The 26,077-nt window shown below is 39.6% G+C and overlaps 1 protein-coding gene across 1 annotated transcript in view; it reads right to left on the reverse strand.

Moving 5' to 3' along the window:
• CSMD1 (CUB and Sushi multiple domains 1) overlaps positions 1-26,077 on the reverse strand; it is a 1,401,348-nt gene that overhangs the window by 198,676 nt on the left and 1,176,595 nt on the right. The window contains exons 44-49 of the mRNA XM_066607269.1: positions 20,096-20,241; positions 19,682-19,762; positions 15,609-15,722; positions 8,503-8,691; positions 8,071-8,217; positions 4,674-4,862 (exon numbers count right to left, since the gene is read on the reverse strand). Of these exons, the coding sequence (XP_066463366.1) occupies positions 4,674-4,862; positions 8,071-8,217; positions 8,503-8,691; positions 15,609-15,722; positions 19,682-19,762; positions 20,096-20,241 (866 nt within the window). The remainder of the gene's footprint in view (positions 1-4,673; positions 4,863-8,070; positions 8,218-8,502; positions 8,692-15,608; positions 15,723-19,681; positions 19,763-20,095; positions 20,242-26,077) is intronic.

The raw sequence follows: 26,077 nt of genomic DNA on the forward strand, positions 1-26,077 counted from the left end.
CAAAAAGTTGAAAACATTTTGCACAAGCCAGCTTTTCACAAAATTTTACAACTTGTTTTCTCCTGCTTTCATTTCAGAAATCTTGTCTTGTGTTCCCTCCAAGGAAAATGTTAAAAAGAGTGTTCAAGAACTAGAAATGTCTAATAGAGTGTTCAAACCGCAAGTTAGAAGAAATGAAGCCACTCTATAGTGAAATATAGAACAACTGCTTCCATACAGGGATATTGTTAAATGTTTCACTATTCAATGGCTTTTCTCTCTGTAATTCACCAAGGAGCTAAACCTGGACTGCAGCCATGGTCTCGCTACAAGATGTTAGATGAATTTTATTAGAGCAATGGCAGCAACAAATGAATATCAATAAATGATATAAGAGGCAGTCACTGTTTTTAGCCTTACATACTGCAGGGTTTTTCAGTTAATTCTGATATGTTATATGAAAATGATCAATGATGGTTATATTTTAGGTTTTGAAAAGTGTGTATTTTTTGTGAAATTGAAAAGTTGTCATTTTATGACCACAACTTTAGGTCCATATTTGTATAACCAGAACATTGCCCAAGTTGTCACAATATCAACGTACAGAATTTAAGATTTTTAGCATGTATTTTGTGCTTTCTGAATGTCTAAAATATTATTTTATTTACTGTATCAAATTAAAAAGTACTTAGTATTTTCAGAATAATGAGTATGTTCTGTTTCTTTCCTGTACTGTTTCTATCTTTCCATTTCTCATTCCTTTTCACAGTATTTAAGCAAAGTTCCCATTCCCCTTCACTATGATTTGTGAAACATACTTTAACATTAACTGTGCTTTACAGAGGCATATTTAATTACCTGAAAGGTGATTTGAAAGTCATATCTTAAAAATTCTTTCAGAGACCCTTTCAATTAGTATGAATCTTCAAGTACTTCACTCTAAGTACTGAACATGCAAAATAATTGACAGCCTGAGAATAATGTCACCTGGTTTACAGATAATCTTAACCAATTAAGCATTTCTCATCCACACTATAATTTCACTATATCTGTTATTTTGGCCATAGAAAGCCAACTCATAGAAGGCCAACTCATTTTCATAAAAATCATTATTTGTGTAAGAATAGTGTTTTTTTCTTAGCGTTCATTGCTATGATTGCTATGAATGCTAAGAAAAAAACACTATTCTTATACAAATAATGATTTTTATGAAAATGTGTAGTGGCCTGCCTATCATGTAGGCAGACCAAGCAGTCAATATTGGGACCACGGTGCGGGGGGCCAGCCTGGGATGCATGTCTCCACCTGTCTTCTAAGAAGCATTGATGAGTTGGCTCCTTCTGCAGTGGGGAGTCACTTCTTTCCATGTGTGTTGAGGGGCAAAGCCTTTGCTGAGGAGCAGCTGGTTTCTTGCTTCTGCACTGCTTGGGGTGGACTGGGCTGGGAGGCAGAGAGGGAGTCACTCAGGAGATACTATCGGCCACTCAACACATTATAACAAGAAACCTTTTTTTTTTAGTACAATCGTTGCCCTGACGACTTTGAGCATTGTATACTAGCTACTGTCAGTAATACAGCGACCCACTGAAAGCAATGGAGTGTAGGGACCCAGTCCTCCCTCCCCACTTCCTCTTGCATGTCAGTAAAAGGAGGCGTTCCAGCATGAAGGAAATGTTCTGGTAGAGGAAGATATGTGGGAAAGATGGTGGGCTGTGGAGCAGAGCAAGGCAGCTCTGGGATATGACTCCTGGCTGGAGCATGAAGAGCAGTGGAAAGACAGTAGAGCTGAGGATAGGGGGTCCTTGGTGCCTGCTGTCTCCTGAGAATAACAAGATTGGAATATGGGGTGTGGGAGATGTAGTGCTAGTTTTTAATGACCTTCCCATCCTCTTTCCCTTCAACCTCCCTCTCTTCAACATATCTTTAATCCTCCTTTCTTGTTCAAAAGGTATATTCAGATGTGAGTGCTGAACTGCGATCCTAGCTGTTTGCCAAAAATGCATATGATTTTTACTGTAAGCTGCTTTGTTTTACATTATTAATATCATCTTTCTACTTCTGGAGCAACTTGTGATAAAACTGCTTTCGGGTCTGGCTACATAATTCTAAAACACATGGCCAGGAAGCTCAGCATAATTGCCATATCTGAATATGCCCTTAGTGTGTGTTCACACAGGGAGGTTTTGCTGTCGAAAAATTCATCCAGATTTTCATTAGCAAATCCATAGGACATTTTGCAGTAAAAATCTGCCATATTTTGGTGCAGATATGCCACTGAGAATGGAGAAAAAAAGTGTATACTCAACTTCAGAATCTTCTCCCAGGGCCCCTGAAGGGTCCTGCTAGCTACCTTGCCAGGTTCCAGGGGTTTCATCAAAGGTGCTGAAAACGGCATTGTGAAAGAACCCCCGAACGAAAACTAATGGAACCAGTTACTGTCATTCGTGTTTCCGAATCTGTGTGCAAATGGGAAAGACACAGAAAAAAAAAACGGGTGGGCAGAACTTCTAATGCAGAAAAGACATGGAAATGTGAGGAAGATGGGGATTCTTCTATTTAGTGACACTACAGAGCTGAAAGGCTATACTGGTGTCAGATGCATGAAATGGAAGTACAGAAAAAAAACTAGGATCTTGGTGCAAACACTGGAAGGAAAGGTTGAACTCAAATGTGATGAATAAGTGAACCCATTTTGTTTGATGCTAGGTCATGATGTGTTTTGAGTCAAAGCAACCTTTTTCTCAAAAGCTGGAATAAACTGCTGGAGAGGTATCAAACGTATATTAAACTTTGTGTTGCAAGTCCTTGAGAAAGAGGCTGTTTTGCTTTGAAAAGCTTACATCAAATAAAATAGGTTTTCTTATTCATTACCTTTGATTTCAACCTTTCCTTCTGGTGTCTGCACCAAGATCTTAGTTCTGTTTCTGTATCTCTATTTCATTAGTGATTCAGACACCACTTTGGTTTCCATTTTCCAAGGTTTCAGTTTGTTTTCATTTTAGGCCTTATATACATGGACATCAAAATCGCACAAGTCCTGTGCATTTGCATGACGCACAAAACTTGTGTGATGTATTATCCCATTGTTTTCAATTGGGTAATTTACATGGGTGATGCTGCGTGCCAGAAAAACTGAAGCAGGTTCCATTTTTAGGCAATATCAGCCTGACAATGGATCCTATAATGTGTGGTGTCTTGCAAGAGCATGGGCTGAAAAATCAGGTGCAACTTGCAATTGCCTGAGTAAATCCAGTTTAATTAGAGTACAGAATAGCATAGTCAACTATGCTATTTTATGCTCCAAATAAAACAAATGAAACCCTTGTAAAACGGACACCAAAATGGTGTTCGTTTCACAATGCAAGTGAATTGCTCCGTTTGGTTCCAATCTGTGTCGTAATGCTGTTTCCAGCACCCAATTATGAAACCCTCTGATGTAATGCTCTCTGAGGCTACATTTACACGAGTATGAATTTAAAAATTCCAAAGAATATAAACTGCATTCTTTAGAATGGAGTAATACACAAGAGCCTTTTTTTCCCTTACAGCAATGCTGCGAGGTAAGAAATCACTGCATGTCTTAATTTTTCCCATTGTTTTCAATGGGACAGTCAAACACATCACATAGCATGCGATGTGCACGCAAGTGCGATGTGATGTTTCCCATTGAAATCAATGGAAAACATTTGCCGAGCCTCCGATGAGCGTGAAACAAGTGCTTGAGGATCGGAATTTCAGAGAAGTGATGCGAGGTGTTTTTTCCAGAAAAATACCTCACATCTGTGGGTAAAACGCATGTTGACAAGCGCGATATTGAGCTGTGTGAAGGTAGCCTAAGGCTTGTTTCAAATGAGCATACAGAAACACATCCATAATATGGATCTTTTTTCCAGATGTGTTTTAGATGATATTATAATCATGTGTCATCAATATTTCACCACTATTCAATCTGTTTTTGCCTCTGTATATTTTAATTTCTACTAGGCAAATACTGATCCATATTTGACCAATAGAGAATAATAATACAAATACAGAGGAAAATATGCAAAAAATAGGTCGTGCTGCATTTAAAAAAAAAAAAGGCCATAAAAAATATGCCCACGTGAATAGTAATATTGATTTACATTAGCTGTGTATTATGGTCAGCAAAATATGGACCAAGTATGGAAGTGAAATCTGAAATCAGTCTAATTATGATGGCTTCTTTTGATGCATGTTAGGGGCTATGTTTAACGGCCGAAGGTGTTTTACGTGCCCCCGACGGTGATGTAAAAATGCCTGAACAGCAAAGGCCCCAGCGCATATATACCGAGGCCACAATTCCGTGGTGCCTGGGGAGACATTCCGCCTTCTCTTCCCCTCACCGGGTTACCTCCTCTCTTCTCCCCTCCGGCTGCTTGTCGACAGCCAGCAATGGGAGGGTCGGAGCTTAGCTTCGGCTTTCGTGGCTGTCCCATCACCACTGAACACTGTGACAGCTCACACTATTTTGGGCATATGTAAAAAAAGTATGGAGCTTCGGTCACGGGCATTTTGCACATCTGTGGAGCGCAAAAAAAAGCGCTCGTCTAACCGATCCTTCAGAGTGTCATTTTGTACTGACTTGTGTGACTAATGTATTTCAATAATTTACATACTACTATTGTAGATAACAGGTAAAAAATAAAAAAGTATAATTCATAAATATAACTTACCCTTACATATTGGCGCTGGTGAATCCCATTCATACATCCCATTTGGATTTCTAATACAAGTTGTATTTCTGTTCCCAATCATTTGATATCCTGGCTTGCAAAAATAGTGAACCTTTGATCCAAGCTCTATACCTGTCTTGTTCAAAATGCCACCATGATTTATCACTGTGTTTAGACTGCAGTAAACCGCTAGAGAAAAACAACATCATATTTTATAGAATACTATATTTTATTTTACTTGCTAACCAATATATATTAAAAAAATGTACAGCTAATGCATGAAAAGCTTATATTGCTTAGATAACTGTGAAATATATTTGCATTGATTCTACTTTGCATTAGGATCACCCTGGCACTGAGATAAAAATGACACTTTTCAAAAAAGTGGATTGAAAAGTGGATTCAATTTTTTTTTTTATAAATTTACTTTTTATTGAATTTTAAACTGAAATGTATAAGAGAAATGACATAATAGAAACTGTTGAGAAAACAAAGTAGTTCAGAGACAAAAAAGGTCACATGCATTATGCATAGACATCCAAATGGAGTAGCAAAGATGAATATAGGTAAAATGCAACATATCATCCAATCATTGTTATGCCTGTCCATTAAACACAAAGCAATGAACAAGAATGCACTCAATAAAAGGCGGGTTGGGGTGGAGGGCAGGACGTGGAGAACAAAAAGCAAAAAGGGTATTGCAGGATGGGGGATATATGCAGCATAAGAGAAGAAGTGAAATCTTACTCAGGAATATTTGCAAAGAGAACTAGATAAGGCAATAATCTTTCAAGGGGTGGTGGGGTCCTCAGTGATTTGTAGGCTAGGGTCTATTTTGTTTTATGAACTACTTTGAGATTTCCTTAAATATGACAATGTGATTAACTTTGTTCAATCAGATGCTGATTAGGGATGGACAAGTTAATGACAGCTGAGAGCTGTCCCTGATTGGTCCCTGCGCTGAGCCAATCAGAGGCAGCACTCACTCACCCATTCATGAATTCATGAATGGGTGAGTGAGAGCTGCCTCTGATTGGTGAGGGCTGTGACCAATCAGAGGCAGCTCATTCAGCTCCACAAAAACATTTTTTTAAATGGAAAAAATACCCCCAAAATACACATTATAGGTATAATACTTCTGACAGAGTATTTAACATCGTAGAGATTTTTCTGATACCACACTATTCTTGCTGTACATTGAGAAAGAATCTAGGAAAAGATTAAAAGTAATATGACATCCTAGTATGATAGGACCATTAGTAAAGTTTTGAGCTCTTCTAAGACTTTCAATAGCCGAGGAATCTGTGTAGGTTTTACAAAAGGTACAGGAGAATGAGTCAACTTCACCTTTCAGGAAGTGAAGTCTGCCATCGGTATCAGTATATTATTGTTTAGCTTTGAGTTGAGATGACAACTATGAAACCATTGGTTGAAATATTGTTTTGGTAAGTTAGGATTTTTTTTGCTTTTAAAGTGTGTCCTGGAGAAAGTTTAATTTTGTTTATAATTTGTGCAGAAAGAAGATTATATGGTGTCTTTTGTGGGGGGAATTTAAATCCTTGACATTTAAAGGTAGAAACTAATTTCAGCTACAGTATATTTGTGGTGGCAAGAAGTTCTTGCTGTTACAACATAATAAAATCCCAGTTAGATGAGAGTTGAATGGGAAGGAAAATAGAGAGGGTGAAATGAAAGTTATAAGGAAATAGAAGAGCTGTGAAGATATAAAGATCGTTATTTAGAAGAAATGGGAAAAAGGAGAATAAAGTACTGCAAGAACATTGAAAAGCATTAATTACAGTAGGCGCTGTGAGCTTGTTAACTAACACCTTCTATTGGGGATCTTCACCAACTATACTGATTCTGAGGAGGAAGGGGGATCCCCTGTTTATAAAAGGCTAGGGACAGATTAAGAGATATGAATGAGGTACGAGTAGGTGGAAAATAGAGTGGGGGAGGGGAAGTCCTGATCTCTATTCAATTCCAAATGGTAGGAGGAGTAAAAGGGTAGAAGCATGAATGCAGAAATAAAAAATAAGAGGAAAAAAAGATCCACAAAAGACATTGGGTGAGACCATGGGTTGGTATGTAGACCAATGTTAACGTATAAAGGGGATTTCATTTTTTATAGAACTTCATATTACAGAGAGACTTATAGAGCAGCATGAAATAACATTTTAATTAAAAATTTGACAACTTAATATGCGTTTCTGAGTCCAATAGCTTTAAAACCTCCATATAACCTAGAAAGAAAGATTAAACAACAGCAAACTCACAATCATAGCATGTAAGTTAAGGTACATCAAGGTCTGATCAGTCTGTTCAGGGGGGGATATTGAAGGATATTTTTTTTTCACTTTCAAAGATTTGGAATGTGATGAAATCTACCAAGCCTCAATCTTAGGAAGAGGTGGAACTCGCAGATGCTTTAGACTGGTGGCCAGGAATGAATTGTAATTAGAGTAATTTCCAGGATTTACCAGCTTTTCACCAGTTCACCGGTGAGTGAATATTGATGTGGTACCCATTTTTAGTATTGCAATCCTGAAGGGAAAGAGCAAGGTGTAGGAGAGGTTCATTACTCTTACTACATCCAAGAGTGGTTTAACTTGACTCCTTTTAGCAAGTGTAAATGGAGCAATGTCCTGATAGAAATTTAATGTAGTATATTCATATCTGATGACCTGCCTTTCTCTTGCAGCTGATAGCTTTAGTATCTCAGTATCCACAATGATAGTAAACTGTAGATTATATATTTCAGTGGATTGTTTTGTTTTGGCTCAGGCTGCAGGGTTTGATGAAGTCTTTAATAATGAGGTGAGAGGCTCTATCTTGACCAAAGAGGTCTACAAAGTCTTCAGATGTGATTTTTAGCACAGCTTCTGTTGCCTAAGTTTCAGGTAGTCCTTTTCTTCTGATATTCTTTCTTCTGCTCTTTTTCTCTTCTATTAAAGTAATTGCTCTCTGTATATATTCTATTTGGGCTGCCATGCTAACTAAGTCAGAGTCATGGTCACTGTAGCAGAAGCCACTCCTTGGTTGCCATCTTGGAGGCCCTAGTGGGAAGGTGAGAATTTCTGTAGGTATACTTGATTTTATTCCAAAAGTGTTGAAGGTGTCACTGCTTTTGTCTTTCCAAATTTTGACCACTGTGAAGCATATTCAGCTGTTACCAGGGTGAAAACTGTGCATCCATGTGAAGGAGATATAGACCAATGCATCCATCACTAACAGCAGTCAGGTTCCATCTCCCTAGATTCACTTTTTTATATAAATAATTTTGGTTTACAATTAGAGCATGAAACAGAACACAAAAAAACAATCAATACGCGGAATATGTGAGCTAGTAAAGTAATCAACGTGCAAATGATAAAATATGAGATGTGTATTCACAAACCTGAGTATCGAATCTTGAAGCCTTTTTTACTTGTAGCATGATCTGTTGACCAGCGAAGGAATATATTATTGCTTTTACTAGTAAAATTGTGTTGCCCTGATATATTGCCACTTAAAGCCACAATAAGAGAACTTTGTCCTGATGGCCCTTTAAAACAGATAAAATGTAAATGCATGTCATACTTTTGTTATATTTACTAATAAATATAATAATCACAGATTTACACGATTTTGTGTTATATTGAAATTCTGTAAATGCAATTATATAGGAGTCATTCCATTTTAAAACATAACACTATGAAAACCATAACACTTTCAAAGCAGATACAATATAAACATTCATTTACTCTTCCTTGTACTATGCATGCATATATCTACACAAAGTGAACTACATCAGTATAATTTTCCCTTGAGTATATTTTATTTTTCTTACCATCGAATATCTCAAGTTCATCAAACTGTTTTTCACTTTGAAATGTATCAACAAATATTGATATATTGTAGCCTGGCTCGACTTTAATGCTCCATGAACAAGTCTGAGAGTTAGGATAGTTCTCTGGATAGCCGGGACTGAGAATGACTCCAGATGATTCCATGCGAATCTCATTTGCAGGGCATTGTGCTATAAGAGATTAAAATAAACAGAATGACAGCCAGTGCAATAGATGAACCAACTAGTTTAAACTAACAAGCACAAAGAATATCCGACATTTCTTCACATTTCCAAAGTATTACATTTATGCTGTGATACATTTAGAATGCACATGAATTTCTAAAGGATACATATAGGGTAGCTTACGCTATCTATCTATCTATCTATCTATCTATCTATCTATCTATCTATCTATCTATCTATCTATCTATCTATCTCATATATATCTAGTGATCACTCAAGATACAATATTTTAAACTTATAATAGACTTGAACTGGGCTATCATAACTTAAGCCTATATGCAAATGTATCCATTGGCTGTAAGATATGCAATTCACTGGTTTGTCAAAGGCACCTAGGCTATAGGTTCTAATCTGAATAAGCCAATTCTGCAAAAAGTCTGCATTGTCTTCTTATGCTTGGGCATCTCTGTTACATATTATACAGGATGGGCCACGGAAAAACAACCAGGCACCACACACTTATCATAGCTGTCTAAAAGAAAATCTGTGTCTGTTGTCTATAACGACCAATCACAGCACAGCTTTCATTTTACCCCAGCTGTATAAGAAATGAAAGCTGCACTGTGATTGGTTGCTATGAGCAACACATACAGATTTTTTTTTAGACAACTTTCATAAGAGTGTGGTGCTGGGAGAGTTTTTCACAGGCTCACCCTGTGTACAGCAAGTGCTATGTTGAGACGCATGCATGATGACTGTCTTTTAAATTGTCCATGGCATGCCTAACGCGAGAAGTCAGGTTGCTTTCAAACAACCCTTATAAGGGCATATTGTGGCATCTGCTTTATGGCTATGATACCTGGATCTCCTGCAGTTCAATTGACCTGAACATAGATCACTACAGAAGTTTGATTCAGTTGAAGGGCATGAGCTGCTGGTGTTACTATTTGTCTATAGTATGGCTATGTGAAAGTGGCTTCAGGTTGCAATTATGAAAGAGACCAATGTAGACAAATGCTTCTACCGTGTTGTATTATAGACTGTCTCAGTGCTATATAAAGAGTTATATATATATATATATATATATATATATATATATATATATATATCAGGCTTAACTGTAGAAAGGGTGATTGTTTTGGCCAAATAAAGCACCGATTTGGATGCAACTATTTATGTCTTTCAAGCTGCCATCTCACTTTATGACCAAATTATAGTTGAAAGTAAAAGGTAGTAAAAAGAGATATGTTATTCGGAATAACAGAATCTAGGAATGTTTCCAAATTTCACAATGGATGCTTTCTGACGGGCAGTATAATTATAAACCTTTTCACCAAGCTGCAGACAATAAACTTTACTACTTCCCTTAACTGAATGATCAATGAGAAAAATATAATTATTGTTACCATCAGGAAGTTGCTAAAAATAACACAGAAGAGAATTTGTATGCAGACAGGGCCAAATTATTAACAGGCTACATATTCAGCATTAAATACATCATGTGTGCCATGATCCAAGTCAGACCATTATCATTTATTACACAAATGCATTAGGAATTTTCAGTTTTTCGGGAGAATGTTTAAATATCAAACAGGTTGTGCGAACCACAAATTAGATTGTTTTGCCAAATGTAAAACGGTAGAAATAACTTTGTCTTACAAATGAATGTAAAGATGATCAGGGGCAGAGTTTTAGAAAGATTCCAAATGAGAATGGCATAATACAGCAAAACTTGTCCCAGAAACGATCAGTGAGGTTGAAGGCTAATGTTCCTATTAGTTTTCTCCCATTATCAGATGGACGCAATATATTTAGAGATGAGCGAGCACCAAAATGCTCGAGTGCTCGTTACTCGAGTTGAACTTTCAATGATGCTCGAGAGTTCGTTTCGAGTAACGAACCCCATTGAAGTCAATGGACGACTCGAGCATTTTTGTATATGACTGGTGCTCCGCTAAGGTTTTCATTTGTGAAAATCTTAGCAAATCACCAAAGTCATGTAAAAAACACAGAAGTGGATAGGGCAGGTGAGGAGCAACATGCAGGGCTGCATTTCGAGCTCTGAGGTCTCACTATTAAGCCACAATAGTGGCAAGAGTGAGCCCCCCCCCCCCCCCCCGCACTATCAGCATAAAGATCGTTCTCCTCTGCCACAGCTGTAACAGCTGTGGCAGAGAAGAACGCTGTATTGCCGGCTCCATTGAAAGCAATGGGCGGCCGGCGAGCGCGGGATGAATTTTCGGGGAGGGCTTAAAAATATAAGCCCTTACCTGAAAATCATCCTAAAATGTGTAAAAAAGAAAGCAAAAATATTTGGTGGTAATCACTGAAGACTTTTCCTCAACAGGACAGTCTTGTACTTATATGAAACTTCTTGGGCTTCTTTAAATGAATTCTGTTTTTAACAATCTCCACTTTGAAAATCTGCAAGCTATGAAGATAGAAGGCAACTCATGGCAAATCCAGTAAGAGGAATGACGTTAATTATCTATTTAATGTTTTTTCCACTTTTACTAGTGCTTGAATATGCAATTACTTGTTTCGCAGGGGTTCTGACTGCCAGGAACCCAAAGGATCCTCAGAATTAAAACATGTCAGTACTAATTTAGCACTGCAGATCCCTCACAGTATTTACCTGCAAAGCAGCACTCTTAGCCTCCCATTGCATAAAAAACTATGAAACGGACCATTTTAGGCTCTTAGAATCAACAAGGGTTCCAAAAGGTAGGTCCATACAAATCTTAATATTACAGAATATCCTAGCAATGTGCTATTCTATGCTGAAACTACCTATTTAATAATTGTCGAAATGGGTCGAAATTTGCCAAGGCTTCTTACCTTTTCTTGCCCCTTAGCTTAGTAACTGTTCAGCCAGGAGAAAAAGATCTATATTATCTGAGACAGGCTGGTTGCATTCAAATAACTCTCTGCTAAGTACATTAAAGTCTATAGTGGTGTATTCCTATATTTACAATGGTAATTGTGTTGCCTACAAATTATATTGGCATATAAACTGGCAGCAATCAAATCATGTCAATTCACACCTCAAATCCAAATAAACTGAATTTCTATAAAAGGTCATGAAGATGCTTCAACACTCATCTACATGGTTTCTTATAGTGCTGCAGAATAAGCTGGCGCCATACAAATAAAGATTATTATTATTATTCCTACTCTCACTACCATTTTAAACAATATAGAATATAAGGAGTGTATCACCTTTATTTTTTTCACAAATTAAAACCAAATAGTGAAGTGTATTCAATTTTTCTAATCAGTTTGTATCTTCTGATTGGTATTACACAGCTGTCTCACTGGCCATAGACACAATGGAGTTGTCCATTAATTTCTATGAGAGAGTGTTGTGGGCATGCTCTTTGACCTGCTTAGTGCAGGGAGGAGGAGTTGATAAACTGTAATTTTCCCCTATTATGAACAGTGGAGCTTGTGTTAGGGCCTGTTTACATGACTTTCCTGTGCGAGTTTTGTGCATTGCGAGATGCACAAAACTCGCATGAAAATAAAACACATTGTTTTAAAAAGGTCTATTCACATGTCCAACTTTTGTCTCAGAGCATGTTCAATTTCTCTGCAATATCGCAGCCATCTCACCCATTATTTGCTATGGGTGAGTTAAAATTGCATTGCACTCACACATACATGTGAATTTCATGCGAGCGTACGTGTGCCAATGCACCCGTGTAACTGAGCCCTTGTTGTGAAAAATTCAGGATTTTAGGATTTTTTTTAAATATTGATCATCACATTGACAATTCATAAAAAATCTAAAATTTAAAAATATATATATTTAACATACAAATGTATACAAGAGGTGATTTTCTGATTAAATATTCTCTTTAGCACCTTAAAAGTGGATTTTGACTCCTTGGTAGTTTTATTAAGCCAGCGACATTTACAACCATGAGGCCTCAGTCAGACGGGCGTTTTTTCGTGCGTTTTGCACATCGCATGTCGGAGGCGCATGCGCAAATCGCGTGACCGGAGGCGAAAAATCTCGGGAAAAATCTGCACCTACCCGCGTTTATCGTCGCTGCAAAACGCCCGTCTGACCGGAGAAAAATCGCCGTGCGCATCAAAATGCGCATGAAACTTCGTCTGACCGGCGAAAAAAATGATTTTGGTGCGCACATAAAATGGCGAACGCAGATAGGCGCGATTTGCGAATCGTCGTGTCCTATAATTTTTCGCAAAAGCGGACATGTGACCGATATCATAGCGAACTATTGGTTCTATATATGCGCGAAACGCATGCGCATGCGCAAAACGCGCGAAAAAACGCCCGTCTGACTGAGCCCTTAAGCTGAACTGTAAGGACTTAACGTTACACTGAATTACTACTAAAGTCTGAGAGGTACTAATTCAGTATTAAGCCTCAAGAAGTTACTTAACAAGAATGACCAAGTTAATATAGTTTCTAATAAAAAAGAATACATTATGTCTAATTTCAATCTTGTCCCTCATGTACAATATGACCTTGAAAGTTGTGCTCAAGAGTACAGGTAAAGAAAAAATGGGAACCAGCACCTATGTGAGAACTGACAGCTACAGCTTTTATTTCAATAAAAGTATTGTAAGAATGACTAATTTTGGTTGCACTTTGGGGATTCATTGGTAAGCTAAGATAACTTTACTTTTTAGTATTTATAAATGCAATATTCAGTCTGTCTCAATAATCCTCATGCGTTTCCCAAGCTATACTTTTAAAGGGGTTGTCCCGAGGCAGCAAGTGGGTCTATACACTTCTGCATGGCCATAATAATGCACTTTGTAATGTACATTGTGCATTAATTATGAGCCATACAGAAGTTATAAAAAGTTTTATACTTACCTGCTCCGTTGCTGGCGTCCTCGTCTCCATGGTGCCGACTAATTTTCGCCCTCCGATGGCCAAATTAGCCGCGCTTGCGCAGTCCGGGTCTTCTTCTTTTCTGAATGGGGCTCCGTGTAGCTCCGTGTAGCTCCGCCCCGTCACGTGCCGATTCCAGCCAATCAGGAGGCTGGAATCGGCAGTGGACCGCACAGAAGCCCTGCGGTCCATGAAGACAGAGGATCCCAGCGGCCATCTTCAGCAGGTGAGTATGAAGACGCCGGACCGCCGGGATTCAGGTAAGCGCTGTGCGGGTGGTTTTTTTAACCCCTGCATCGGGGTTGTCTCGCGCCGAACGGGGGGGGGGGGTTTAAAAAAAAAAAAAACCCGTTTCGGCGTGGGACATCTCCTTTAATACACTTGTCTAAGCTTGTTTTCCATTTTTCCTTTGTAATTAAAACCAAAATGCAATGTTAAATCCAATAATGATCAATATTAGATCCATACATTTATTGAAAAAATATCAGATGCTGAACAATATGGTATAAATATATGTTCAGTAGGTGGATCAGATAACGTGCGTCCTTCTGAGTACATTTATACAGCTTACAGAACTTCAAGGTGCCTTCTACTATTCTTTATAACTTATAGTTGCTGGAACATTATTTCTTATAATATACTTGCTGCACAACTTTCTTTTTGAAGAGTAAGTGGAAAATTTTAAGGACTATTCAGTATTTTAATGGCAAGAAAAGCACAGTTGGCAGCATTATTCTTGCAGAACATTTCCATGGGGTGCCATGCGCTCGAATGCCAAAAACTGCCAGACCAGTATGAATTGGAATACATTTTTTTTACTGAATATGAAAGTGTAGTTTGCTGTACTTTGTTACACAGAAGGATAGAGTACAATACCCTACACCACATGGTATATGCTGATACAATGGCATAGGTTGCAGCCTTCAATTAGAAGGTACAGCATACACTGGACAATACTCCTGATGCATACCAATGACGAAAGGGGAAAACAATATGTGAACTTAGATGGGAATACCCATTTACAGTCAATGGGGTCCACTAGGATGTGCTAGATAGATCTAGCATAGATGTTATAAGTGGAAGCTAAGTAATATATTTGTGACAATGTTATGATATAGAAAAGTCACACTATAATTTGTGACTTAGCATTTCCCACCACCAGAAAAGTAGACAGGCCTTAGCAGGAGGGGAAAGGGCTTCCTTTTACTGTAATGTACACCAAAACCGGTGCAAATTAAAGCACAAATCTACATCTGTTCATAGCAGTCATACATTTCAGGACAAATATGCCCCAAAAAAGGTCTGCAACTCTTATTAAATCTGGTACATTTTACTCCAAAAAAGTATGGATTAAGATTGTTATATGAAACTTAAGTCTTAAGAAATCTCCCCAATTATTTATATATATATGCCAAGAGAAAAATTTCCAGTGAGTAGTTGGAGTGCTGTTGGACATTTAGGTGATTGCATAATATTGATGACTGTTTTGTAAAAGTTTTTATCAAAATAAAATTATTTTTTTATTTCCATGTGACCATTAGATTCAATATATTATTATAGTATTATTTTCCTTTTATGCCCATAGACTAAATCTCTGCAGGAAGCTCTAGGTACCTCGCATTACTAATATAATCACTCTATTGTTCTTACAGAATACAGTAAAGTGCAGAATACAGTCAGCACTTAATATACTGCACACACATGTAAGTGTAGAGAGAAGGTTGGTTCCTTCTTATTTCTCATAAGCAATCTTTACGGTTTCAACATCCTAAATATCTTAGACAGCTTTTAGTTTGTTAATGGCTCAGAAAGCTTTCTTTCCGCTTACAGCTCAAGAGAAAACAATACTTTTCATATTACTAGTATCAGCTGAGAGCATCATCAAGAAAAGCTTTAAATAATTACATTTACCAATCACAAGAAACCACAAGAGAACAATTAATTTTAACATTCAGTAATAATGAAAATTGTAAGCATGAATATTCACGGAGAACTGAATAACTCTGTATGCAAATTATACAAATGTAACCATGGCTCTGTGAAACAATGCACTTACCTTCACAAGTAGGCAAGGAACCCTCAAACTGGAGCTGGGTAACTAATTTGCAGGTCAAAATGTCATTTCCTACTAAGGTAAACCCTGGGTGGCACTTATATTTTACAAAATCACCTAAAAAGTTAAAAGGACTGAAATGAGGTTTAATTTTATATGGAATTTGTTTTCTTTTCAAATGCAATATAACTGTTCCCAAAACCTACTAGAACATAATAATTCAAGTTAGCTATTTTTTTTCTTTTTCAGCACATCTAATATAAAAAATTAAGCACATTTCAAAAACCTTCATTGCAATTTTTCTATTGTTTTCAGTCTACAGATTCTTTGTAGTTCTAGGGTAACATGCAGCAAATAAACCCTGTGTGTTCTGATCCAGTCAAACTCTATTTTGCCATCTCCTAATTATGCCGAATTATATTTTTATTTCTCTTGACTTATAAGTTATAGATAAGCAAGAAGGAGAGGACATACTGAAAGGAGCGTGACTACAGGATCAGGTTTGTTTGTTGTCTGTTAGGCCTTAGTCACACAGGCGTTTTTTCACGCGATTTGCGGATCGCATGACGGATGCGCATCCGCAAATCGCGTGACCGGTGCGCGCAAGTCGACCGCAAATCGCCCGCAAATCTGCTCCTAGCCGCGTTTCATTAGAAACGAGCCAGAGCTGTCCAGCGCATTGCATTCAATGGAGAAGGCAATAGAGCCGACTCCATTTAAAGCAATGCGCTGCGGGCGAGCGCAGGATGAATTGTCGGGAAGGGCTTAAATATATAAGCCCTTCCCTGCAATTCATCCTAAAATGTGTAAAAATAAAAAATATATATATACTCACCTTCTCCCGGCAGCCGAAGCTCCGCGCGGCCGTTCTGCAGTGGGTGTGAAGGGGGTGTGAGTCAGACCTGCCCCCTGATTGGCTCAGCGCTGAGCCAATCAGAGGCATGTCTCACTCACACCCATTCATGAATTCATGAATGGATGTGAGTCAGACCTGCCCCTGATTGGCTCAGCGCTGAGAGGCAGCAATCACTCACCCATTCAGGAATTCCTGAATGGGTGTGTGAGTGAAACCTGCCTCTGATTGGTCAGGGCTGTGACCAATCAGAGGCAGATCATTCAGCAGGCGGGGATTTTAAAGCCCCGCCGGCTGAATAGTGCCAAGAAGCAGTTCAGGAGAACTGACAGCGTCCGCGGCTGGACTCCGGCTGCAGCGGAAAGGTGAGTATACAATTTTTTTTTATTTTAACACATTTTAGGATGAATTGCAGGGAAGGGCTTATATCTTTAAGCCCTTCCCGACAATTCACCCCGCGCACACCGGCAGCCCATTGCTTTCAATGGAGCGGCTGTATTGCCGGTTCCATTGAATTCAATGGGCAAACATCGTTCTTCTCTGTCACAGCTGTTACAGCTGTGGCAGAGAAGAATGATTTGTCTTCTATATGTTCTCAATGGGGTCGGCGCTGCTGCCGCCGGCCCCATTGAGTGCATATAGAGAAGAGAACAGGAATCGCAGATCGCAGATAGGTGCAATCTGCGATTTCTGTTCTATAATTTATCGGACGAGCGCATAAAAAGCGCTCATGTGTCCGATACCATTGCAAAGCAATGGTTTTATAAAATCGCCGGACGAATGCGCATGCGCAAATCGCGGCTAAAAACGCCCGTCTGACTAAGGCCTTAACATGGAGACACAGATCTGTTTTACACAAACCAGTAGAAATTTTTAATTCCAAATAATTTTAATTGTTTTGCAAGTTATTAATGGTACATAACATTTCTCATGCGATTTATAGCAATAGTTGTACGATTTAGTAGGAATCTGAAAGAATCTGAAACTCTGAACATGGGGTAACAAGCAATAAGTAGCATAAAGGAAAATAAGAAAAAAACATAGAAAATATAAATAAAGAACTCGTGGTCTTGGTTCACAATGTAATGTATTCAACTCGTGTCTTCACATATGTATGAGGCAAAGGGTACAGGCTCTCTGAGCCCCTTTAGGCATAGAGCGTCGAACTAAGGACCACCTAATGCCATCCATATTTAAAAAACCTAATGAGTGCTATCTTTCAGGATATTCAACAAGTATATCCCGAAAATTTGAACCACTTAGCCCACTTTTTCTTGAACCTTTCCATCTGGTCTAGCCTGAATGCAATCATATGTTCCATTAAGCAGCTGTGATGAACAACCTGGAAAATTTCGGTCAGCATCAGTATAGTAAGAAATTTTGAATGATGATTGGTTGCAAAGTTTTCTTTTATTAGGTTACGGTCTGTAGTTCCCCTTTCCTCTGCTTGTCAGGCATGCTCAGTTCTAGCACTAGCATTTATATGGGGCTGTAACTAGGAACTAATGTGAGAGGCTCAGTAGTGAGGAAGCACAATATAAAATGCAAAAAAAAATGGAGGTATGCTCTACAGGGGGAGGTGAATATATTGGAATAGATATTGGCAATGCAAGATGGGAACTGTAGTCTGCTACCCACATGGGCCACTACTACAGCAAAGCCGACACTTGCCGTGCAAAGGAGAAGCACATAGGAAGCAACACTATGCCAAAAAAGTAGTAATAGATATTTAAGGTACGGTATTGGTGTTGTACTGTTTCTCTGTGTGAATTGACCCTACAGGCTTTTTCAGGTTTCTCTTTCAAACTTTAGAATTAGCCATTAAGGAACAAATGAGAAAGTACTTCTTGACAATGTCTATGAAGTTGGATGTCCCTCTAAGACCAAGGGTTTATACAAAAATTAGCACACATACTATATCTAATAAATCAAACTGCCATTGCTGTATTCTGTCCAGAAAATGAAGTATGCAGTAGAGGTTACCAAGTTTTTAACAAACTAACTTTCTATTTATTATATACAGTTTGTTTACGTTAGTCCCAATTCTGATGCAATTTGGATTTTGTATGCTCATCTGGGTAATCTAGTTTCTGCTAAAATTTACTGCTAGCTTGTCCTAAAAAGGGATCCAGATACCCATCTTACAGTCTGTACCAGCTACGGATGCCCTTCTTGTAGTCTGTTCCAGCCACAGATATGTCTTTTACTTTCTGTACCTACCACATAAACTCCTGCTACAAATGATGTCCCGTACAGTTGCCACTGCTCCAGCCAATGCCAGCTGCAGATGCCTTAGTTTCAGTCTGCCAAACATGTCCCCCTCTCTTACCCATGCTAGTCCTTGCCTCTGTCGTCTAATTCTAATCTTCGCCTTTTCCCAGTTTCCTTTGGCATTAAGGATAATCAGAGAGCCTCAGGTGAAGTTTAGTAGATGCACATCTGCTAACCTTTAGGCCTCATGTCCACGGGATAATTAATATTTAAAATTCGCAGCGTTTTTCCCGCACATGGATCCGCGCCCCATAGGGATGCATTGGACACCCGCAGGTAGTTAAATACCTGCGGATGTCATTTTTCCCTTCAGGCGCGGATCCGCGTGTGGGAAAAAAAACGCAATATGCTCCATTTTCGTGCGGGTCTCCCGCGGGGACGGCTCCCGCAGGCTTCTATTAAAGCCTATGGAAGCCGCCCGGATCCGTGGAACACCCGTACCTGATTTAAAACTTACCTGTCCGGACGCTGCGGATCTTCCCTTAGTCGCGGCCGGATCTTCTTTCTTCGGCCCGGAGGATGTGCCCGGCGCATGCGAGTGGCATGCTGCCGGCGTGCCGAGGACATCCGTCGGGCGGAAGAAAGAAGATCCAGCCGTGACGAAGGGAAGACCTCAACGTCTGGACAGGTAAGTAAATTCTTATTTTTAGGCCTCATGTCAGCGGGAAAGGAGGGACCCACTGCGGGATTCTATATGGAAAATCCGCGGCAGACCTGATTTTCCCCGTGGACATGAGACCTTAAGGTAGTTGCATTTTAAAGGGGGTGGGGGGGCTGTCAGTCAGCATGATCTACTCATCACTGTTCGGAATCTGCTGAAAATCAGCATGCCATGCTAAACATTTTTAAACATTTAGCCCACACATGTTAATTAACTGCATTACATTATTTCATTAGGTCAAAAGACAGTTGGAACACAAAGAAAAGGAAAGCACGGAGCAAGTAGTAATACCTATTTCAAAATCATCGTTATCTGAAATGATATCAGCTTCTGGCACAACTGCTGGTGGTGGACATTTTTTTAATGGATAAGCTGCAATGAAAAAAAACAGGTGCAAATTTGCAATCATGTTCGAAATGTAGGCATGTTAACATGTTACATATGGGGTAAAACATATTGAATATTCTCAATATCACTAAATATTCTCAAGCTATTACACAATATTGTACCCACTGGCAGCTGAACATTTGCTATGATTAATCTGCACATTCTAAGGTTTTATCATTTGAACATCTAAAGGTCACAGTACATTGACAAATACAATATTGCTGATAAACAATACATATTAACAAAAATAATTGCAATTTTTGAATGATTTTTGCTTAAAAGTAAAGGAATGTCATGATACAAGTATTATTAACTGACCATGAAAATTCAGGACAAAGAATCCTCCATTTGAGAAGTCACTGTGAAACCTAATCAGTACTTGATTGGATGTGCTATATGCCGTTTCTAGAGCTGTATTTCCGCTGAAGACCCCCAGTTGAGGGAAATTTTGATCAACTCCATCCCTGAAAATGAGAAAAAAACATGGAAATTATGAGTAGCATTGAATATATAGTAGCAATGCTTATATGCAATAGGTTGAAATCAAGTCGTGATATTGCTTTTCATTGTGTCACATTTTGCGAACGTCCCAAAATGCAGACCCCATATGAAGAGCAAGCATAATCCAGGACAATGTATCTTGTAATGGCATTCTTCAGTTTCACCGTTCACTTCAGTTGTCTGCTGTTACTGAATTGAAATATGAAGAAAGTTCTATGTTGTCATCCAGGAGACCTTTGACAGCATCAAAAATTCCTTTTATGTTGTCTTCGTAGGTGGCAGTGTCTGAATTTTAACTGAATCCTCATTCTTTTGTGATGTGTGTTCAAGTACATCAGAGATTAGCAAGGGGTTGCTGAAAATCATTTAACTCATGGCCTTTCTTTGCTTTCTCAGAAGTCTTTTTCTGACCACCTGAGTCTACTATATAAGTTTAGTAATGAATGTCTAAATGGCAGTCCAGTATATTACTTCACAGGAGATCATATCAGACTTTCCAAATTAAATTCTTCTATAAGTTCTTCTATGTGCACCAAGGAAAATGTGTAGCTTGCTAAATATTCTTATCCTATCCAGGGAAGAGCAGAACAATGAATACATCGCTCAGTGATGCAGAGCGCTGTAATTGTTTTGGCAGCTGCATATGATTTACTGTGTATAGTTATGTTCATATCCTTCAATTATGAAAAAATAAGGATGACTTACAGTTTCATGAAAAAGTATGTGAATCCTTTGGAATTATCCACATGTCTGCATTGATTAGTAATAAAATGTTGTCTGATTGTTAACAAAGTCCCGATTATAGACAAATACAATCTAACTAATCTAGTGACACACAAACAGTTATACTGTTCATGTATTTAATTGAATACATTGAGTAAACATTACTGAGCACTTTTTCTTGCAATTGTAGATATTCCATTTTCGCAATTGGGCTGTATTTTTTAATCCCTCACGGACATTTGCTGTATTGTACCGTATATAGAGTAGGCTTAGTAGCCAAACGTATGTGGTGGGTGTTGGCTGTCGTTAACAGTTGTTACCTGGCCACAAAGGCTGGGATTGGAGAGAACTCTGATCCTGGCCATTTAACCATTTCAGTGACACTGCTAATCCTGACAACAGCATTTAAACGCCCTGACAGAGGAAGGGGGCTCCAGGCCTTCCATGGATTTCCTCCCATTATTCCTTGCCCTGTTCTCACTAAGAAATGGAATAAAGGAACCACTATCTTTTGAAGTACTGGTGAGTGCTGAAAATTATTCTTCTGGATGTGTTGAAAACTCTGCTAGGAACTGCGATTGCTCAGCCCCACCAGAATCTATAAACCTCAAAACTCCAGAAGAGTTAAACGGCTAGGATGCTTAAGTAGCACTGACATTACTTCTATGTGGTGGTTATTGTGACTGCAATTATTATCATTTTACAACTCACAGTAAGGCCTCCTGCACACGGGTGGAAATTCCGCAGTGGGATTTCCCGCATAATTTTTGCCTGTGCCCGCTGCCATAGGATTGCATTAGATAATGCAATCCTATGCAGACAGCCGTGATTTGACCATGTAAAAACTCACGTGGTAAACAAATTACGGCATGTCCTATTTCTGTGCGAGACAGAAACATCACTGGTGACGCGCAGCCTCTGCACTGCACATGTGCGGCTGTGTGCTAGTCAGCACATGGCAGTGTGGAGAGAGGAGATGCTGGACGGGTGAGTATAAGCTGAATTCTCGCAGTGAGATCCGAACTGGCCGTGTGCAGGCAGCCTAACAGTAAAAATGCTGGTAACCAGTTCAGACCTATAAACATGTATTACTGATAATAATCTTTATCATTCAACACTGTTTTTCTGATGTGTCTGTGAAACATTTTAGCTGTCCATGATTTTTGGATAAGTTGTCCAGCAAAATGAAAAATTCAAGTTGGCGACCCTGATGCTATGTACCTGATAACTGATACCACCCTTTTATGTGTCTTCTAGTTATGGTATACCTACAGTTAATATTTTTGGACATTCTGGCGTATCAAAGTGGTACAGTCAAATAAGTATATATTGCAGAAGATTATTTTTAATGTTTGCCATTTACAGTTGTTCTCATAAATCTGCATACCCACACAGAATTTTTAGAATGTGTGCTTAATTGTCTCGTATCAACTGAGTTTTACCGAAGGTGGCACGTCGTATTGAGGTCAGGAGATTGTGAAGGTAGTTCCATAATCTTCATTTTCTTCTACAGCAGCCACGGAGAAGTCAAATGACCTTATGTTTCTAATCACTGTCATGTTGAAAAGTCCAAGTGTGCTCAGTGCACAGCTTCATGGCTAATAAATGCTAATTCTCTTCTATTATTTTCTGAAAAAATGCTAAATTATTCCTGCCATCAAGTTTCTTGTATTGATGTAGTTCCAAAAGAGCTGAGTTCCATCTCAATCTTCCAATCAAATAATGCTCAGGCAGAGGTGTAAGTTGAAGCTGCTGGGCCCCCGTTCAAAATCTGGAACTTGGCCCCCAACTATAAAGCTTCATTGAAAGTATTGGTTTGCAATACGGGGAAGAGAGACTTTATGGGCCCCCTAGGACTCTTGGGCCCAGAAGCAACTGCACCCGCTGCACCCCCTATATGTCTGCCCCTACCCAGGTGTGCATAAATGCCCTTCATTAACACCTCAACCTGTGTGGGTTTCAACTGATATTTTCAGCCAAAATGTTGATGTAAATTTTTGATCAAGGCAATCTACGTGATTTCAGATATCATTCTGATTACTAAAGAATGCTTACAATTCCGTGCTAAGTAACTTTGCCTGAAGAATACTCCTAAATTAATGAATAGTGCAGGACCACGCATATTTTTCATAAATAGTCCGCATGCCGCATACTGCCTAGGGTATGTAAATGTATACGCACAACTGTATATACTGTATATTGTTAACACTGATCCTTTTAGGCCGCCTGCACATGAATGGATTATTATTGCGGAATCCACGGACGGCTTTCGCACAACAGACAACAGCTAATACTGTTTGCAATATGCTATGGAAAAACACTTCTTCCTGCACACTTGGGGAAACCAACTGCGATTTCCGTGAGTGGAGGAAAAATTGCTGAATGTCCTACTTTACTGCGGATTCTGAATGGACAGCTTCCATTGAAGTCAATGCAAGCCGTCTGACCTGCGGGCCCATCCGCAATTGATGTGGAAAAATTAAGCATTGAAAAAAAAATCTGTACTGCACATGCCCGATGTTGAGCTATCCGGACCATCCCCAATACAGATGAAAACAAGGGAAGACAGGTATACATGGACACTGGCTGCTGTCAGGGCCGGATTTAGCTGCAGGCTCCTACATGCGTAATTCGACCTGGTCCTGTGCAGACAGCCTTACGCTGTGTGCATTAGAAGTGATATTTTAAAATGTCACACCCAGGCTACCAATAGATAGATAATGGTGTTTTCACATTTGCTGAATGGCTCTATCTTTTTGCCATGTGGCCAGTTACCAAGCAGTAAAACTGCATGTGTTCTAGGATCTTTTCACACTATAATTTTGCATCCATTCAAAGTTTTCTTTTTTCCAAAGGTTCTGTCTCAAATTCCAAAAACACAATGAGGCCTTAGTCACACGGGCGTTTTTTCACATGATTTGCGCATCGCATGACGGCTGCGCATGCACAAATCGCGTGACCGGCGGCGAAAAATCAGCCGTAAAAACGCCCGAAAATCTGCTCCTAGCCGCGTTTCATTAGAAACGGGCCGGAGCTGTCCAGCGCATTGCATTCAATGGAGCCGGCAATACAGCCGGCTCCCTTGAAAGCAATGCGCTGTGGGCAAGCCCGGGATGAATTGTCGGGAAGGGCTTAACTATATAAGCCCTTCCCTGCAATTCATCCTAAAATGTGTTAAAATAAAAAAAAATTGTATACTCACCTTTCCGCTGCAGCCGGAGTTCTGCCGCGGCCGCTGTCAGTTCTCCTGAACTGCTTCTCGGCACTATTCAGCCGGCAGGGCTTTAAAATCCCCGCCTGCTGAATGAGTTGCCTCTGATTGGTCACAGCCTGACCAATCAGGGGCAGGTTTCACTCACACACCCATTCATGAATTCATGAATGGGTGAGTGACTGCTGCCTCTCATTGGTTCAGCGGGAGCTGCCCCTGATTGGTCCCGCTGAGCCAATGAGAGGCAGCAGTTACTCACCCATTCATGAATGGGTGTGTGAGTGAAACCTGCCTCTGATTGGTCAGGCTGTGACCAATCAGAGGCAGATCATTCAGCAGGCGGGGATTTTAAAGCCCCACCGGCTGAATAGTGCCGAGAAGCAGTTCAGGAGAACTGACAGTGGCTGCGGCAGAACTCCGGCTGCAGCGGAAAGGTGAGTATACAATTTTTTTTTATTTTAACACATTTTAGGATGAATTGCAGGGAAGGGCTTATATATTTAAGCCCTTCCCGACAATTCATCCAGCGCTCGCCGGCAGCCCATTGCTTTCAATGGAGACGGTTGTATTGCCGGCTCCATTGAATTCAATGGGCAAACATCGTTCTTCTCTGCCACAGCTGTTACAGCTGTGGCAGAGAAGAATGATTTGTATTCTATATGTTCTCAATGGGGTCGGCGCTGCTGCTGCTGGCCCCATTGAGCGCATATAGAGAAGAGAACAGGAATCGCAGATCGCACATAGGTGCGATCTGCGATTTCTGTTCTATAATTTATCGGACGAGCGCATAAAAAGCGCTCATGTGTCCGATACCATTGCACAGCAATGGTTTTATAAAATCGCTGGACGCATGCGCATGCGCAAATCGCGGCTAAAAACGCCCGTCTGACTAAGGCCTGAGACTGAACCCTGAACAGAACCATATGCTTTGATGTGTGAAACAGAGATAACTTTTCTAACATCCTTACAAAAACAGAATGGGGAAAAAACCTTGTGTAACAATGATCTCCATTATATACATTAAAGTTTAAGGTTCCGTCCAGGGTTCATTCTCAATGCTGTTTTTGGTATTTGAGATGGGAGCTTCGAGACAAGCATATGGAACAGAGGCAAAACTGCAGTGTAAGGGCTTAGTCACATGGCCGTACACAGGCGCCGATGTGCCCGTGTGACTGAGCCCTTACTGCAGGAAGAAGACGGCCGTACTTCAAAACGGACTACTCCCCGCAGCGCTGAAGAAAGAACACATGACCGGCAATGGAGCTGGTCACACGTTCTTTCTCCTGGCGCTGCAGAGAGACGTCCGTCTTGAGGTGCGGCCGTCTTCCTCCTGCAGTAACACGGGAGCCGATGCGTCCGTGTGACTGAGCCCTAAAAAGAGTTTTACTGAGAATAGCTGTGGGTGTGGTTCTTGCAGTGCAGTTTTTTGATGCATAGCATTTACATTTAGAAGAACTTGTCACATGTAGAAGCTTTGCTTAGGGAGGAAAAAGTTAGATAACTGAAATAGTTTCAAAGTGACATACAGGTATTTAAGACACGTAAAGACTGACAATTTGGGCTTTGTGAATGGAAGAATTTCATAGAAAACCATCCTGCATGAACTTTCTAGTAGTTCTAATTCAACAACAGTTAGCAGCCCGTATAATATGAATCATGAAGAACTATGGTTGCACTGTATATTGCCTCCTATTATGTGTACCATATGCTGATTTTTCATTCTTTCACAAGTCTGCTTATTTTAATCAAATACCTCTAACTCTTCCCAGAGCAATCAATATTGTGACATGACAAATGCAGTTCTTATACTAACTGTAAGCCATCATATTAACCATCTTTCCTAGAGAATTTTTAATAAGATGAAG

Source organism: Eleutherodactylus coqui, chromosome 1, assembly GCF_035609145.1.
Source record: "Eleutherodactylus coqui strain aEleCoq1 chromosome 1, aEleCoq1.hap1, whole genome shotgun sequence".
NCBI lineage: Eukaryota > Metazoa > Chordata > Amphibia > Anura > Eleutherodactylidae > Eleutherodactylus > Eleutherodactylus coqui.